This window comes from Impatiens glandulifera, chromosome 4 (assembly GCF_907164915.1).
Source record: "Impatiens glandulifera chromosome 4, dImpGla2.1, whole genome shotgun sequence".
NCBI classification, from domain to species: Eukaryota; Viridiplantae; Streptophyta; class Magnoliopsida; order Ericales; family Balsaminaceae; genus Impatiens; species Impatiens glandulifera.
In genome coordinates, this window is record NC_061865.1 from 28184986 (window position 1) to 28204202 (window position 19217).

The 19217-nt window shown below is 35.5% G+C and overlaps 1 protein-coding gene across 1 annotated transcript; it reads left to right on the plus strand.

Annotated features, from left to right (window-relative positions):
- The first annotated feature begins 292 nt into the window (after positions 1-292).
- On the plus strand, positions 293-5608 carry LOC124935960 (aspartic proteinase 36-like). The gene is made up of 10 exons (XM_047476403.1): positions 293-666; positions 917-1046; positions 1174-1421; positions 1802-2026; positions 2655-2817; positions 2905-2978; positions 3332-3419; positions 3761-3836; positions 4468-4539; positions 4993-5608. The coding sequence occupies exons 1-10, from the start codon at positions 386-388 to the stop codon at positions 5151-5153; spliced, it is 1518 nt and encodes a 505-aa protein (XP_047332359.1). The 5' UTR covers positions 293-385; the 3' UTR covers positions 5154-5608.
- The last annotated feature ends 13609 nt before the right edge of the window (positions 5609-19217 follow it).

Below are 19217 nucleotides of genomic sequence, written 5' to 3' on the forward strand. Positions count from 1 at the left end.
TTGTCCTAACTCAAGATTTGATTTGCTGGGAATTTGGGATCCGACCAAATCTCATTTTGTATAACTTTAATGGTAATAGTCAAAATTGGAATGTTTAAATCATAAATCCTAAACTATAATAATAATAATAATAATAATAATAATATAGGTTTGCTTATAGAAAAGATAAATTTATTAAAAACCTATATTTTTTTACTAGTCAACACCACCACCAGGCAGCCGGATGATGATCTCTGGTCTTTTTGCTGACTATTCTTCAATAAAAATGAAAATATAATAATAGGATAGACAGAGAGAGCCGAGAAGGAAAACTAAAATCTCAAAAATCCAGTTGAAGAAGAAGAAGAAGGAGGAGAAGTCGACGAAGAAGAAGAAAGTCGCGGGCATGGTCATGATCGCGACTCCGCCATTCCGCTCTCCTAACCGTATGGCAAGATCGCCGTCCTTCTTTATACCATACTTCCTTTTCCTCCTCTCGATCTCTTCTCTTTCTACTCCTATGACCTTCCCCAATGGTGCCGGCGGAGTATTCAGCGTCAAATACAAATTTGCTGGTACGGACCATTCCCTCAGTGCCCTAAAAGCCCACGATGACCTCCGCAACCTCCGTATGCTCTCCGGAGTTGACATTCCCTTGGGAGGTACCGGCCGTCCAGATGCCGTTGGGTAACTTCTTAATACTACCTCTTTTTCCCAACTTCCTTTTTCCTTATCTCTATACAACTACATGCATTGTCTGACCAATTATAGCTCATGCAATCATACTCATGAATCATGATCGGTGCCATAAAGTATGCAATTAATTACCTGAATAACTCAACTGTTTTGAAGTGTTGTGGTTAGATTTGCAAATTTGATTACCTTGAATGTAATACAGTACAGACTACAGTTGAGTTAAGAGTTCTGTAATTTGCAGCCTTTACTATGCCAAGGTTGGGATTGGAACGCCTCCAAAAGATTATTATGTACAAGTAGATACTGGAAGTGATATAATGTGGGTCAATTGCATTCAGTGCAATGAATGCCCTGAAAGAGGCTACAATGGTGTACGCCTCCTGTTTACCTCTCTTTATATGCTTCACTAATTATTGGTATTGTCTTCTGTATAGTTTCTTTTTATTGTTCTTTGATATCAAATTAATATTTTTCCTTAATATTTTTACCTATTTGCAGATTCGACTTACCTTGTACGATCCTCAGAGCTCTCTCACTGGAACAATGGTTTCTTGTGACAATCGATTTTGTATTGAGATCAATGGTGGCCGAACACCTGACTGTGTGGCTAATGTGTCTTGTTTATATACCGAGGTTTATGGAGATGGAAGCTATAGTATTGGGTACTTTGTGAAGGATATTGTCCAATATGATGGTGTATCAGGAGATCTGCAAACTATGTCCGCAAACCAAAGTGTTATATTTGGGTATGCTTATACCTATAATTGTGTTCTCTTTATTTGGTAGATGTGTCTTCTTGTGTTGTTCTTTGGTCACATACATATGATAAAGCTTTCTAATCTTATTGTTTAAGCCAATAATGAATTTGAACAAAAATTGTTTTTTGGCCTGATCAAAATCTAATAAATCAAAACACTACATAATAATGGTGATGTGCATTTTTTCTTGGGTGGACAAATATGTGTATTTTCCGAACTGTTACTCTGAGGATAATGATGATGGTCTGCTATCTAAAGTATTGGTTAAGCTGAATCTATATTTTAGGTCTTTTCTCCCGTGTGAATACCTTTAGAGTTTGTTTACTTTGTGTTCTTACTTATTTTCATTGTCTTAATGTTCATGCTAGATGTGGTGCGAAACAATCTGGCGATCTAGATTCGTCGGAAGATGCTCTTGATGGAATAGTAGGTTTTGGAAAATCAAATTCTTCATTGATATCCCAATTAGCTTCTTCTGGGAAAGTGAAAAAGATGTTTGCACATTGTTTGGATGGTGTGAATGGTGGCGGTATTTTTGCAATTGGGCATGTTGTGCAACCGAAGGTCAACACAACTCGTTTATTACCAAACAAGTATGTATTATCATGTTATCATTTGAATTGCATAACATATTATTGTGGGATTTTAGAGAGAATTGTGAGGGGTAAAACTTCCCAGATTTTTCTATTTTAAATTGAGAGAAATCTAATGTACTTTTTATAGAAAAAAAGATGAAGGGGAAACCAACCACTACTTCACTATAGTTGGTTCCACTAATAACTAACCACTACTTAATTACTAGACTAGTTTGATTATTTCCACAGTTATCTAAGCTCGTAGCTGTTTTGACTTTGATATTGATGATCAGTGATTAATTTGCTGATCAAGAACTGTGTAATATATGTTTCTAGCTTACTGTTCATTCCCTTTATTTGTATGCTAAGCTTGTGGAAGATTTGTACTGACATTTCCTTTTTGATAAGGTTGAAGAGTGGATTAGGGTATGTAAAAATCATCACATTATCTTAGTTTTGTTATAGAGTATGTGTGACTTCAATTAAGTTACAGTATTTCTTAGGAGAGTTGATGTGCTCCTTTTCATGTACCTGTCTCTGCTTTCCTCTTTAGTTCTCAGAAATTTGTAAATCATAACTATTATGTTCTATTTTGGTAAGGTAAATAGTGTTATCATGTCTCTCACTAATTGTGTCATAAATCTAGGCCACATTACAATGTCAATATGACAGCAATTCAAGTTGGGCTTGAATTCCTTAATCTTACAACAAATGTATCACAAGTTGGAGACAATAAAGAGACTATAATTGACAGCGGTACAACTTTGGCTTACTTCCCAGATGCTATATACCAGCCATTAGTGAAGGAGGTGAGCTAATTCATGGACCTAAATGTAGTTTCATTAGACTCGTTAAATCTTGGTTATTTCTCTGACATGTCTTTTCGTTTTCATCAGATTCTCTCCTCGCAGCCTGATTTAAAATTACAAATCCTTCATGAGCAGTATACATGCTTTGAATTCTCTGGAATGTATGTAACTGTCCTCATGAGAAATTTGGTATCAATTATGCATTTCTGTGCTTATCTTAAAATTAGTCTTCTATGACGATATACTTAGAATACGTTTTTTTAAGGATCATACTTTCTTTAATTTTGTTTTTGAGAAATATGATGATTCTTCTTAATAATATCACCATAACAGTTTTTTTCTGAGAAAAATAAGATGAAGCTTGTTCAGTTCTCTTCATTGGATTTTGTTGAAGGTTTAGTTATATACTTATATATCAATATCAAGCAAAAGCTAGTATAGTGTTCTGTTTAAACAGTTGATCATCTATAGGTGCATACAAGGTTTATGGTTATTGCCTGTTTATTTATTGCAGCGCTGATGATGCTTTTCCTGCTGTCACCTTTCATTTTGAAAATTCAGTCCTATTGCAAGTGCATCCTCATGAGTATCTCTTCTTCTTTGTGAGTATCTTCTCTTGTTCAGATTACTTATTAACATGGTTATTGTGCTTTTGAGGCTACTTTGCAAACCAGATGCTGTTACATTGTAATCCTAGTACAGTCTTGGGAAGTTGAGGTTTTTGGTTTTTTTATACTCTGCATAGATTATCTTGTGTGGTCTAGAGGTGGAATTACTGAAGAATCAATTCATGATCCTTATATATATTACAAAGATAAGAAACAAGTATAACTGACACAAATTTGGGTCCATCTGAAGATTTGAATTTACTCTATATGGTCATAGTTATTACTAGCTTAGGAATTGTGCATATCGTATGTTACTCATACAAATATGCCCACAGGAGGGTTTATGGTGTCTTGGCTGGCAAAGCAATGGTGTTCAACCTAGAGATAAACAAGACATCATCCTTTTGGGAGGTACTTTTAATTTCTGCTGGGGCTAACATTGATTGTGCGAATTACTTCGCATCTATTTCCTTTCACAATTTAATTGTCAATTATTCTTGGTCATCAATTATCCTTGCCTGTTTGCCTTTTTGCTTAATAGTTTTGATCACATGATCTTTTGCTTTGTTAAGGAAACAAATATAAGTGCTCCACCATTTAGTGTTGATCGTTTCCTGTTGAGAATTTTTGATGATTTCTTACTCATCTGGAATGTTCCTACAGTCTACACTGATGCAGGGGAAGGGTGATACTAATAATATTCAATGCAACATTTCTGGTGAAGAGAAAAGGAAAATACTGCTACAACAGAAAATATTATGTTGACTGTAGTTACTCAACTCTTCGTGATGGGGTTTCATGTATATCTTTTCTGTTGCATAGTTTTGGCCATGAATGTACAAATTTAGCTTCTATATCAAACTTGTGTGTCCCTTTCTAGAGATGAGGTTCTTATTTGTGTATTTACTCTATTGGTTTTGATAGAGCAGATGACACTGAACGCTTTGGTTCTCCTGTAATCATACTTTTTACATTGATTGATCTCAATAATTTTGTATGGAAAAATGGGACCTAACTATCACAATTTCTGTTAATTTTGCAGACCTAGTGCTATCAAATAAATTAGTGTTGTATGACCTGGAAAACCACATCATTGGATGGACAGAGTACAACTGTAAGTGCATTGCATTTCACCTTTAGTTACAGTTGCCTGATTTTACCTTCAGAAAGCCACTGTTCCTTGGAAATATTTGCAGAATCTAGAACTGTCTGTTTGATTTTATGGTTTTTTCTGATAAATTATTCTTTTGATTCTCTTCATTTTTCTTGCACTCAACTTCTTTACATAATACGTTGCATCATCATTAATAGTATTTCTTGAAATAAGTGGCATGAGGTGTGGTTTTCTGTACTTTTCTTTGGAGTTTGTAGCCAATCTGCTGTTTTAAGTCTATTTTACTCCCATATCTCGTTTGCTTCTTTCTAAAAGTAAGGTTAGATAATTCATATTGGAGTAGATTACTTGGATTTCTTTTTCATGGTTATTATGCTGAGTTAAACTGGTAATTCTGGTAGGCGTGTAAATTCATGAGAAAGTCAAAGAAGTTAAACTAAATTTTGGTTTCAGGTTCTTCAAGCATTCAGATAAAAGATGAAGTGACTGGATCAGTGCATCTGGTAGGAGCTCACTCTCTGCCTTCTGCTTGCGATATGACTGCCCAAACAGCGATGATTTGGTTACTAATGGCTGGACTTGTACATTTTATGCTTGGTCAAACTAAATTGTGAAAGTAGAGAACCACCACCTACTTGGGTACTGTCGAAGAAGTGCTGTAATGAGGAAATATAAATAGTACATTGAAATTAAGTGATGGGTTGCCATCAAATCTGTGCAAAATATGTGGAAGTCGAAATTTATTGACCTTCTTCTTCTTTCTGGCAACTAGATGCTACTATACATAATGTACAATGCTGATTCCACTACTTTCTTGTTCTCTATAGCTGCTGCTATGCCCCTCTAGTTGATTAGATGATGGTATAGGAGTTGGAACACAATTTTAATGTCTAAATGGTATTCAATGTATATATATACTCATTGTATATAATAGAATTGGCTGTGTCAGTTGTATGGATTTGGAAGATAAAGACATTATGAACACTATTTATGGTATTTCGAAATAGTGCTTTTAGTAAATTTGTAGTTGTAATTTATTTGGTAGAAGATTGACAAGTTGATGTTAGTTGTGTCAAGTTAGCTTGTGATTCGATATCCAATGGTTTCCAATCTTATTTAGCTAGAGAGAAATAAGAAAGGGTTAGATAACACAATGACTGAAATTGATTTTGAGTTGCATATTCATGTTGTAGATAGAAATTTAAGAGAATATTTTATTGCTTGTTTTTTTTATTGTGTGTTCTTACCTAAGAAGTCTGGTGCTTAAATATTCAACAATTGATTTGTTACCTCTTCTTTCTTTTGGCTGCTCTTTTTTTGGCAGGGTTAATTTTGAAATTTTGTCTTTAATACATTTAACATGAGAAAACTAGTTATTTAGGTAAAAAGGGTCAATTTTGTCTTTAATACATTTAACATGAGAAAACTAGTTATTTAGGTAAAAATCAGTATGGATATAAATATAAAAAAATAATAATTAAAATGTAAAGTATTTATAATTTTTTATTAATAATTTAAACAATGTCAGTGAAATGATATATTATTTATTCTATTTTAAATTTAGGACTTTGACACAATAACTATCCTAATAAAATGATTTGTAATTAGTTTATATATATAATTTAATTAAATAATTATTAAATAACATTAAAATTATTATATAACTTATTTTTTCCTTAAAATTTTATAATTAATTACTTATTTAATTATATATTTTAGTTTTTAATTAAATATTTTTAACTATAAATAAAATAATTATTATATAAATTAAGAACTTTATTATTATATGATATATATAATATATATTAAAAGACTAATGGTTAGTATCAAAAACAACGGTAGAAGAGGGGTTGAATACTATTGTTCTACTTTTTTTACTTAAACGCGATTTTATTCCTGTTAAAATTAAAAATCTATTTATATTCTTAAATAAATCGTACCAAACTTTTGACAGTTTCAAGTGCGGAAAATACTTGCGGGATTTGAAACGACATATATAAGAATGAATTAAGCAGTAAAAAGACAACACAATATTTTATGAATGTTCGGAGATAAAAACTTCTACGTCACTCCTTCTTCTGTTTTCAGAAGGATTCCAATAGAAGACTTTGATTTGTATAGATACACAAACCCACTCAAATCACAGGTCTTAACACTTGAATGTCTGAACTTCTAGCTATCACACTATCTTGTTGAACAACCGACTATCTTTTCAACTTACACAAGTAAAATGTTTATCGAATGATACAAATAATTATCGAGTAAACTTATAAAGAACAGAGCTTAAAATTCAGACGAGCGAGAGAGCTTCACCATTGTTCTCTAATGTCTTTTTATATTTGAAGTATGACAACGGTCGAATCCATTTTGTCGATACGTGGTAACGTAATGTTTGTCGTATATTTGGCGTACGAGATTTTAGTTCGTAGTGGAATAAAATATTCGTTTATCGTTTTGCATGTCAAAGTAGAGAGCTAGTTGTAAATTTTATCGTATTGCAGTTTATGAGTGCTCAACTACTTGACTTAGCTAATACGCATTCATCTGATGTGGAACTCAACTGATAGCGAGCTCTGCTGATTAGCTACTCTATTGATAGCGAACTTAGTTGTTGCTCAACTTAGCTGCTAGTGAACTCTGCTGATGGCGAGCTTTGCTGCTAGCGAACTATGCTGATGACGAGCTTTACTGCTAGCGAACTATGCTGATGTATGTCTCCTCACTGACTTAGAAGATTTGAATTTTGAGAAAGTTATAAAAGATGAGAAGTGGAGATCGACTATGGATGAAGAAATTGGGGCAATTGAACGAAATAAAACTTGGGAGCTAACCGACCTTCCTGAAGGAGCTCGACCCATTGGAGTAAAATGGGTGTACAAAAAAAGATGAATGTCGAGGGAGAGGTTGAGCGTTATAAGGCTTGACTTGTGATGAAGGGCTATAGAAAAAAAGGAAGGAATCGATTATGATGAAGTCTTTGCTCCTATCACGAGAATGGAGTAAATCCGACTTCTGATCTCGTTAGCTGCTCAAAACCAATGGTTTTACAGATGGATGTGAAATTAGCATTTTAAATGGAGTGTTGAAGGAGGAGGTGTACGTTGAACAATCACTCGGGTATATGAAGAGAGGTGATGAGAAGAAGGTGTTAAGATTGATAAAAGCCCCCTCTATGGGCTGAAGCAGGCTCCCCGTGCTTGGAATGAGAGAATTGATAAGTATTTCAAGAAAAAACGGGTACTAGCAATGTCCGTATGAGCATGCCTTGTACACAAAAAAATCAGAAAATGATATGATGGTAGTCGCTCTCTATGTCGACGACCTCATATTCATCGGAAGCAACACAGAACTGATTAAAGAGTTCAAGGAGGTAATGAAGAAGGAGTTCGAGATGACAGACTTGGGTTTGATGAAATATTTTCTTGGCCTAGAAGTGAAGCAGTCAGAGGAAGGGATTTTTATATCCCAAGAGAGGTACGCGCTTGAAATTTTAAAGAATATTAAAATGGAGGACTGCAACCCGGTTTCAACTTCAATGGAGCCATGCACTAAACTCTCAAAGTTTGATGGAGGAGAACGAGTTGATGCCGGGAGATATTGAAGCTTAGTCGGAATTCTAAGGTATCTTACAAACACGAGACCCAACCTAATGTTGAGTGTTGGGATAACAAGAAGATTCATGGAGGATCCAAGCTATACACATTAGAAGGCCTTAAAGAGAATTTTGAGATATGTTCGAGGACTCTTTCACATGCTATTTTCTATTCAAAATCAGATGATTACCGATTAGTGGGTTACTCTGATAGTGATTGGTGTGGTGATGTTGATGACCAGAAAAGTACTTCGGGTTATGTATTCCTACTCAGAAATACGGCTTTTACTTGGTTGTTAAAGAAGCAGCCTATTGTAACTTTGTCGATCTGCGAGGAAGAGTATGTGGCGGCCTCTTGGAGCGTGTGTCATGCAGTTTGACTTTCAAATTTACTAAGGCATTTGGGAGTAATCCGAGATGAAGGGACTGTGATTCGAGTTGATAACAAGTCGGCGATCGAGTTGGCAAAGAACTCGGTTAATCACGAAAGGAGAAAACACATTGATGTTCGATTTCATTTCATTCGAGAACAAGTCAAAGAAGGAAAGGTTGAGTTGGAGCATGTTGAAAGTTGAGCTCAAGCCGCTGACATATTCACCAAACCACTACCGACCACACTACTTGACAGTTGTAAAAGACTGATTGGAATGAGAGATGGAAAGAATATTTAAGTTTATAGGGGAAATTTGATGAATAAACTTAAATTAATAAGATTTTTGGTTTTTTTTGATGTTTAATATTCCTAGAAAAATAATTAGGGGTGAGTGGGATAACCAAGAGATTTGGGTGGGAGCTATTTAATATGCAGAATAATTTATTTTGTCATTTAAAGAGTCAAGCATATGAAGAGTATGTGTTTTTCTATAAAGAGTTGTAAAAATCTATTTGAGATAAATAAGAAAATATATTTTGCCATTTTGTTACCAACAAATACCATGTTTGATTGTCATGGCTTTCGAGCTGAGTGAATCTAGGATTTGTTGCAACTTCTCATTAACTCTAGCATTCAGCAATGTTGTTTTGTCCATTGACCTATAATTAGCCATCCTCTTTCGAAGGAGTGTTTGCAAGTTAACTCCTCTAACGTTGACTTCAACTAACTTCCTCCTTTTGAGAGTCTCATGTATGTTGGTAATGGAGTTCCACTTCAGGATTGAATTCTCTTGAAGTATCAACCCTTCAATATTCTTATTAAGATCGATAACACTTGTTAGAAAATCGGAGAACCTGCCGTGAAGCCTCCTATCGCTTCAGTTGTCAAAAAGTTTCAGCATTTCCTCCCTCTTCTCTTCGATCTTCTTCATTATCAGTTCTATGTTGAGTTGTTCCAGGGAGGGAGCCTTGGGTTCAGAGACAGTAACTTCTTTTTCTTTACTTGCAATTTTGGTAGGCCATGCAGTAGCTGGGACTGGTTCATTTATTTGGATACCTTTAGCAGCTAGAGCTGTTGCTAAGGTAGTTGTTGGTGAGATAGTTGTTACAAATACAACTGTTACTGGAGTTTTTATTGTTGGATGTGCTATAGCAGGGCTTTCAGCTAACGTTGCAACTAGTGCTTCAACAAAACCTTCAACTAGTGCTTTAACTGACACTGCGGCATGAGTTACCTCAGGAGTTGTAACAGAGACCGTAGTAATATTCACTTCCATTACTACATCAGAGTCTACTGCTACCTCTGTTGTTGTTGTTTCCTTCAATTGTGCCTTCTTGGCCTTATAGACAGTCTCGACTAACTCTCCTGCTGAGTAAATGCTCGATTGCTTGAGCTTTTAGCAGATTCCTCAAGTATTAACCTCCTTCTTTTTCTTATTGTTGGTCGTCGGGAGAGAGTTGTTAACTGTCCGCTTGACTGTTGTGCGGATATTTCGAGGCTAGAGTCCTGCATCCTTTTATCCTGAGAATGTAGGCACTGACTATCCTGTTGGTCAGAATCCTACATGAATGGATGTTCACTCCCCTTGTTGATCTGTACAGCAAATCCAGTATGCTACTTTTTCGGGAGCATCACCATGGTTATTAGGGTTGTGAAGATGACTGATGACCAGTTGATGGCCATCTCTTTTGTGATGTCCACTATTATCTCGAATCGATCTTGAGTGTATGCGTCGAAAGACCCTACCTTTGCTCGAAGGGATTTTGCCACAATATCGTTGAGTAAATAATATTCTGGTTTCGTCAACTTCTTCTTTCCATGAGTAGGAAAGGGTTGAGAAAATTCCGAGAAAGCCGTCTGCATCTCCTTAATCACGTCTTCCGATATCTGGTCGAAGGCGATGAGCCCTTCCATCGAAAGCTCAAAGTGTTCGATGAATGCCTTTTTTGAGACAGTGAGCTTAGTGCCTTTCACCATGCACTAGATGGTGTCCCTGACGTCCTCTGTTGAGAAAAATTGGCATACCACTTCTTCGTGTACATTGTTGGTTCCCCCTAAGAACTTCTTCAGGCCGGTTGCCTCCAAGGATCAGAACATTTTCACCATCTTAGAACCGCTAGAGTGTAGACATATTCAAAGTTTACTTGCGGAATGTTTTCAGAGAAAGAAGACATTTCAGATGCTTAGGGTTTCAGAGAGAGGATGAAGAAAGTTAGGGTTAGGGTTTAGATCGCAAGAGAGAATATGAATCGCTTTTGAGAGTGTGAATCGTTTAGAAATGTTGGTCACATATTTATATAACATAATAGTCCACGTGTCTTCATGTTATTTTTTTTAAAAAGAAATAAAAGGAAGTATTTATTTTAAAAAATTTAGTTTATAAATGTGACCGTTCATTATCCTAAGGGAGATAATGCGACAACGTATTAATAAGATCGAAATGCTATTCCACTCGGCTGAAGAGTAGTCGTCTGATATTCACTAAGACAGTTGACGCACCGTTCTATTCGCATGCCTTGTATTTCAGCTGAGTGTCACTACTCTACTGAAGGCGTTCTGCTGACGCACAATAACAATTGATATACTATGTTTAGCAACATACCTTGCTCATCAGTTGAGTTGAAGTACTTAGCTAATAGTGCGTAGTATTAAGCTGATATACAGTGTCGACATCAGACTTTTCCTATCAGCTGAGTGTCATTACTCTACTAAAATTACAAGTTGTTTATGCATAGCCTCGTCTGATGTACAATGTCATCAGCCGACTCTTCTTTCAGCTGAGTTAGAGGCAGTTGTTTCAACATGTCTGACTTATCAGCTGACCATCAGATTCCCCCTAAGTTTATGCATAATTAATTAATTTAAATCTAAAAAAACTTAAAATATTTCTAAAGTAAGAAATCTTAGTCATGGGAAGTGACTTCGTGAAAATATCATCCACTTCTTGATCGGTTGGCACGTATTCCAGCCAGACGTGCTTCTACGCTACATGGTCTCGGATGAAGTGGTGTCGAATGTCGATATGCTTTGTCTTTGAGTGCAACACCGGATTATATGTGATCTCTATGACACTAGTGTTGTCACAAAATATTAGCGACTCATCTGCCCTAATATCAAAGTCCCTCAACTGTTGTTGAATCCACAGCAGCTGAGCACAGCAGCTACCAACAACAATGTACTCTGCTTTTGTTGTTGAAGTAGCAATAGACGTTTGTTTCTTGATGAACCACGAAATCAAATAATCACCAAGGAACTGACACGTTCCACTAGTTCTTTTCCTATCAATCTTACATCCTACATAGTTTGCATCAGATTAACTAATTAAGTTGAAACTGAAATCCTTTGGATACCACAGTCCAACACATTGAGTTCCCTTAAAATATTTCAAAATATGTTTAACAGATATGTAAGAGATTGTTTAGATTATTTTGAAATCTTCCACACACGCCGACAACAAACATGATGTCTGGTCGGCTGGCTGTCAGATAAAGTAGGGAACCAATGATCTCTCAATAAGCTGTGATATCAACATCTTGACCGCCTTCATCTTTGTCGAGTTTACTTGATGAGTTCATGGGAGTTAAGGCAGCTGAGCAGTTCTCTATACAGAATTTCTTCAGTAATTCCTAAGTGTACTTAGCTTGATTTATGAATATTCCATTTTCAAGTTGCCTAACGTGAATTCCAAGAAAGAACGTTACCTCACCATCATGTTCATCTCAAATTTCTCCTGAATCAACTTAGAGAACTTTTTACATAATTTGGGTTAGTTGACCCAAAATGATGTCATTTACGTAAATTTGTACAAGTAAAATATATGAGTCTTTGAAAATTTTAAAGAGTGTTTTATCTACGGTACCAATAACAAAATCATGCTCAAATAAGAATTTCGACAATGTGTCATACCAAGCTCTAGGAGCTTGCTTAAATCCATATAATGATTTATCTAATTTGAAAACATGATGAGGCAAAGTATGATTTTGAAAACCAGGAAGTTGTCCAACATAAAATCCTCATTGAGTATAACGTTAAGAAATACACTCTTAACGTCCATTTGATATATACTTTAAAGTTTTTGAAAGTAGCATATGCTAAGAAGATCTAATAGCTTCTAACCTTGCTACAGGAGCAAATGACTACTCAAAGTCAATTCCTTTCTCATGTTTGTATCCTTTAGCTACTAGCCTAACTTTGTTTCTAATAATTAGTCCATCTTCATTTAGTTTGTTTCTAAATACCCATCTTGTTCTAATAGCGGATTGATTTTCTGGTCTGGGAATTAGATGTCAAACTTTATTTCTTTCCAATTGGTTTAGTTCTTTTTTCATGGCATTGATCCAATCTACTTTATTAGGTTCAATTTGAGATATGAAAGTATAGTTTGCATATTCATCAATCAACTGGTTTCTGGTCCTAAGAGGTGCAAAAGGGATTTCCTATGATTAATTTTGGTGGATAGTTTCTATTCCATCTAAAGTTCGGTCCTAGAAGGTCAGTTGTCTGATCAGTTGTCTAACAACATTCAGACTGTCAACTGTCTACTGACTTTCAATCTGGTTGTCTAGTTGAACATCATCCGTTTCAGCTGGGTGATCAGATGGATTGTTTCTATTGACTTGAACTTCATCGTCACTATCAGATTGGAGATTAGTTGTTTCCAATCTGTTAGATACTTCATTAATTTTTTTAAAATTATTTTCAACAGATTCATCAAATACAACATGGGTTGATTTTTAACAGTTAAAGTTTATTTATTAAAAACTCTATAGGCTTTGCTGACTGAAGAATAACCTAGCATGATGCCAATATCTGCTTTGGCATAAAAAACAATCAGATAATTTTTGTCATTGTTGTGAATAAAACACTTTCAACCGAATATCCTAAAGTATAATATTTTAAGAACTTTGCCATACCAAATTTATAAAGTGTTTTATTAAATCGTTTATTAATCATCGTCCTATTTTGAGTATAGTATGTTGTATTGATAGTTTATACCCAAAGTTTTTGAGACACACCAGAATTAGCTAGCATTGATCTAGGTACTTCTTTCAATGGTTTATTTCTCCTTTCAGCAACATTGTTTTGTTGTGGAGTTTTGTCACTAGACAACTCGTGTCTAATACCAGATTCCTCAAGGAAAGAGGACAAATTCTTGTTTGTGAATTCGGTTCCTCTATCACTTTTAATTTTTATAATGCTTAAAGATTTTTCATTTTCTAGTCTTCTAAGAATTTTAATTAAGTTAACACCAGTTTGATCATTAAATGCTAAAAATACTACCTAAGTAAACCTTGAGTAGTCATCAATTATGACCATCATATATCTCATTCCCCTTAAACTAGTTACTTGAATTGGACCAAACATGTCCATGTGAAGTAATTCCAGACATCTATCAGATTGAATATTCATTTTATTTTTAAATGTTGATCTGATCTGTTTGCCTATTTAACAAGTTGTGCAGACCTTGTCTTTATTAAATTTCAGTTTAGGAATTCCAGTTACAAAATCTTTTGTACATATATTATTAATTGTTTAGTTTAGGTGATTAAGTATTTTATGCCATAACCAGTTTGTTGTTTTTGGCACAATTAGAATCCCACATCGGAAGATGATGGGAGTGAAAAAAGTTTTTTAGCATATAAAAGAAACTATATTCACAATTAGAATAAATCCCACATCGGAAGATGATGGGAGTTGGGGAAGTTTCTTAGTGTATAAAAGAAACTCTCCCCTCTTTGGTTTATTGTACCCAAATTTGTATCTCTTCTTCCTTATTAATTGACAGCCTTAGTGCTCAGAGACGTAACCAACATTTTGGCCGAACTCCGTTATCAAATTCTGTTAGTGTTCTTTCAGTTTGTTTTCTTCTTTTATATTTCTGTCAAGGGTTTTTCCCCAACAAGTGGTATTAGAGCCGAAGGTTCGTCCTTGGCATGGTGGAGTCTTCAAAAGGGGCGTCAACTCCTTCGTCATCCTGGACGAGGACACCGATGTCGAATTTGAAGTTTGCGGTGGAGATCTTTGATGGAACTGAGCATTTCGGCATGTGGCAAGGTGAAGTTTTAGATTGTCTTTTTCAGCAGGGTCTAGATGTTGATATTGAGGTCGGAAAGCCAGATGGTATAGAAGAAAAAGAGTGGAGTATCATGAATCGCTTGGCGTGCGGAACAATTCGATCGTGCCTGTCCAGAGAGCAGAAGTATGCTGTGAAGAATGAAACTTCTGCATAGAAACTGTGGCAAGCATTGGAGGATAAATTTCTGAAGAAGAGTGGTCAGAATAAGCTCCTTATGAAGAAGCGACTGTTTCGGTTTGATTACCAATCAGGTACTACTATGAATGAGCATATAACTAAGTTTAATGAATTAGTAGCAGATCTGTTAAACTTTGACGTTAAGTTTGAGGATGAAGATCTTGCGTTGATGTTGTTATCGTCCCTTCTTGATGAATTTGAACACTTAGAAACAACGTTACTTCATGGGAAGGGAAATGTATATCTTGATGCTGTAAGTTCTGCTTTATATAGTCATGAATTGAGAAATCAAGATAAAAGGAAAAGAAAAGTAGGTACAGTAGATGAAGCATTGATGGTTAGGGGCCGTCAGCAGAGCAAATCAAAAGGGAAAAGAAAAATATCTGAAAGTAGAGTTGCCAAAGATGAATGTGCTTTCTGTCGTGAGAAATGACATTGGAAGATTAACTGCCCAAAGTTGAAGAAGAAGAAGAAAGATTCTGAAGATGTGAATGTTGCAGAAAACAAAGGTGATGCAGATTTAGAATACTTTTTATCGATGTCACACACAACATCACATCCTGATGCGTGGATATTAGACTTAGCCTGCACTTATCATATGACACCAGTTCGAAAGTGGTTCTTTGATTTAAGGAGTTAGATGGTGCAGTTGTTTACATGGGAGATGCTAATACATGTAAAATAAAGGGGATAGGTTCAATCAAGCTGAGGAATGATGACAGATCCACCAGAATTATTAGAGATGTTCGGTACATATCGAATATGAAAAAGAATCTCATTTCTTTGGGGGCCTTGGAGTCGAAAGGTCTACATGTGAAATTGAAAAATGGAGTTCTTAAGGTAATATCTGGAGCGCTAGTGATGTTAAAAGCTATCAGGAAGAGTAATAATTTGTATTACTATCAAGGTAGTACAGTTAATGGGACATCATGTGTATCAACTTTCGGGAGCAGTAAGAAGTTAGAGGCAACAAAGCTATGACATATGCGATTGGGGCATGCTGGTGAGAAATCTATGCAAACTCTTGTCAAGCAAGGATTGTTGAAAGGTACAAAAGTTTGTAAGTTAGATTTTTGTGAACATTGTATTTTGGGAAAACAAAGGCGAGTAAAATTTGGCACAGCTATCCATAACACCAAGGGTATTTTGGATTATGTGCACTCAGATGTCTGGGGACCTGCCAAGACTCCTTCTCTTGGAGGTAGACACTATTTTGATACTTTTATTGATGATTTTTCCAGAAGAGTTTGGGTGTTTACTATGAAGAACAAAGATGAAGTGTTTGAGATTTTTCTTAAATAGAAAACTCAAGTTGAAGACGAGACAGGAAGAAAGATTAAAGTTCTCCGAACTGATAAAGGTGGAGAATACAAGAATGATTCATTCCAGAAGTTATGCCAAGAGTGTGGCATAATTCGACACTTCATAGTCAGAAAAACACCACAGAAGAATGGAGTATCGGAACGTATGAATAGGACATTGTTGGAGAAAGTTCGATGTATGTTGTCTAATGATGGGTTAGAGAGGAAATTTTGGGCAGAAGCTGTGTCATACGCTCAACATTTGGTAAATCGCCTACAATCATCTGCACTTGGTGGCAAGACTCCATTAGAGGTATGGTCTGGAAAACCTGCAACTGATTATGATTCTTTGCATATTTTTGGTTCTACTGCATATTATCATGTAGTTGAATCAAAGTTGGATCCACGAGGAAAGAAGGCTATTTTTATGGGATATAATACGGGAGTTAAAGAATATCGTCTCTGGTGTTTGGATGCAAAGAAAACCATTATTAGAAGAGATGTTACTTTTGATGATTATTCAATGTTGAATAAGGTAACACCAGACAAGATTGATTGTACTCCGCAACAGGTGGAGTTTGAGCAGATAAAGATAAGCCCAACTAGAAGTGACTCTCCGACGACAGACGAAGAGTTAAATGAGGAAGAGGTTCTGACCAAGAACCTTCAGAACAAAGTGAATCAATTGTTGTGAATAGGCCAAGACGAGTTATTCAAAAACCAGGTCGGTTTGTTGACATGGCGGCCTATGCACTTCTAGTCGTAGATGATGTTCCATCCACTTTTTCAGATGTCAGTCGAAGTACTGAAAATGGAAAAAGGAGAGGTGTTATGGAAGATGAGATGCAATCTATTCAGAAGAATGAGACATGCAAGTTGAGGTATCTACGAAAAGAGAATAAGGCTATTGGTTGTAAATGGATCTTTGCTAAGAAAGAAGGATTTCCTAAAAAAATTGATGTTCGCTACAAGGAAAAATTGGTAGTTAAAGACTACGCTCAGAAGGAAGGAGGTGATTATAATGAGGTACTTTCTCCTGTTGTTAAACACTCTTCCATTAGAATTTTGTTGGCCTTGGTAGCGTAGATGAATTTGTAGCTAGCTCAACCAGATGTGAAGACCGCAGACATACACGGTCATTTGAATGAGGAAATCTACATTTATCAACCAGATGGATTCAAAGTTGCTGATAAAGAAAATTGGGTTTGCAAGTTGAACAGATCATTGTACAGGTTGAAGCAATCGTCGAGATAATGGTACAAACGACTTGACAAGTTTATGATGGAGCACAAGTACACAAGAAGCAGATTTAGTTCATGTGTGTATTTGCGCAAATTGCAAGATGAGTCTTACATCTATCTACTCTTATACGTTGATAATATGTTGATAGCATCAAAGAGCCAATATGAAGTTGATAAATTGAAGGCTCAATTGGGTAGAGAGTTCGAGATGAAAGAAATGGGGAAAATAAAATCTAATTGTTTAGATTTAGTAAACATTTTCCGCGTTTGAGTCGGCGCTAAAGAGCGCCAATTGGAAGCACTGAAGGTTTATTTTTTAATATTGAAGATTAGTATTTGGATATTGTGCCAAGGTGGAGATTTATTGTTTTTGGCATAATTAGAATCCCACATCGGAAGATGATGGGAGTGAAAAAAGTTTTTTAGCACATAAAAGAAACTATATTCACAATTAGAATAAATCCCACATCGAAAGATGATGGGAGTTGGGGAAGTTTCTTAGTGTATAAAAAAACTCTCCCCTCTTTGGTTTATTGTACCCAAATTTGTATCTCTTCTTCCTTATTAATTGACAGCCTTAGTGCTCGGAGACGTAGGCAACATTTTGGACGAACTCCGTTATCAAATTCTGTTAGTGTTCTTTCAGTTTGTTTTCTTCTTTTGTATTTCTGTCAAGGGTTTTTCCCCAACATAGTTTTGGTCATTTTTGGCAATCATGCATACGTAATCTGGAGATTACTCTTCTAATTCATTTTATAAGAGTTTCCTACTCCACTTCTTGTTAGTAGGGTGTTACCTTACTGATCTCTAACAAGACATGCATACTTTTGAAATTCTACTATGTGTCAATTATCGCACATTTGACTTATTCTAATTAAATTACAACATAGATTTTCTAACAATAACACATAAACAATAAAATTACTGTGGACAATCATACCCTTACCCACGGTTTTACCTTTCGAGTTATCACCGAAAGTGATTTTTGATCTAGTGCATTTTGATATATCCGTCAGCAGGCGGCTATTGCCTGTCATATGCCTGGAGCAACCGCTGTCCAGATATCATACTGAGTCTTCCAAAATTTTGTCCTGTTTTAACTACACATAAAAATATTGTCAGCTTTGGTACCCTTGGGTCCATGGTTAATTAGTCCCATGGGTATCCATGCTTGAGTTATTTTTATGAATCTCTCATTTTGTGTTTTTAATAATCTGTGTGTTTTAGGCTTGACATATTTCTTTCTTCTTGCTGATGATTCGTTAATTTTAGAAAATGATTTTTGATGAAAGACTCCTGGATTTTTGTCAGGTTTGTGCTTACCAGACCAGCTGACTATCCTATTTTTAGGCTTAAGCCAGCTTGACTTTTGGTTAGTTGGCTTAACATATTTAATTTCATCTTTAAGAGTCAAATTATTACAGTTTTCATTAGTTCGAATGTCAGTATAATTTCCCTTAACGAAACTTATGAAATTAAGTTTGCCTTTTACCGAGTTTAACTTGTTGCATGACTCAGTTGGATTGCCCTCAACAAATCCCAGACCGAATTTGCATCCGACAAACCTTTACTGCTCATGCAATTGCTTGAGAGTATTTCCAGACTTAGTCCATGAACCAATCACATAGTTTAATCTTTGATTTTCAACAGATAAACTCTGAACTATTTATTTGAGCTTCTCATTCTCAGCTGATAGTTCATTCATTTTGTTTTTCAAAACTTTTGGGTCATTATTTTTAGTTGAAAAACTTGTAATGTTAGATTTGTTTTTTAAATTTATTTCATTAAAGAGATCTGACGGTTTCTTGTACTCAATGACCATATCATTGAGTGTAGTAATTAAATCATTTCTTGTGAATTCATTAGAGGTGAAATCAAATATATCGTTGCCATGAAGCATTTGACAATTTCTTCCTCA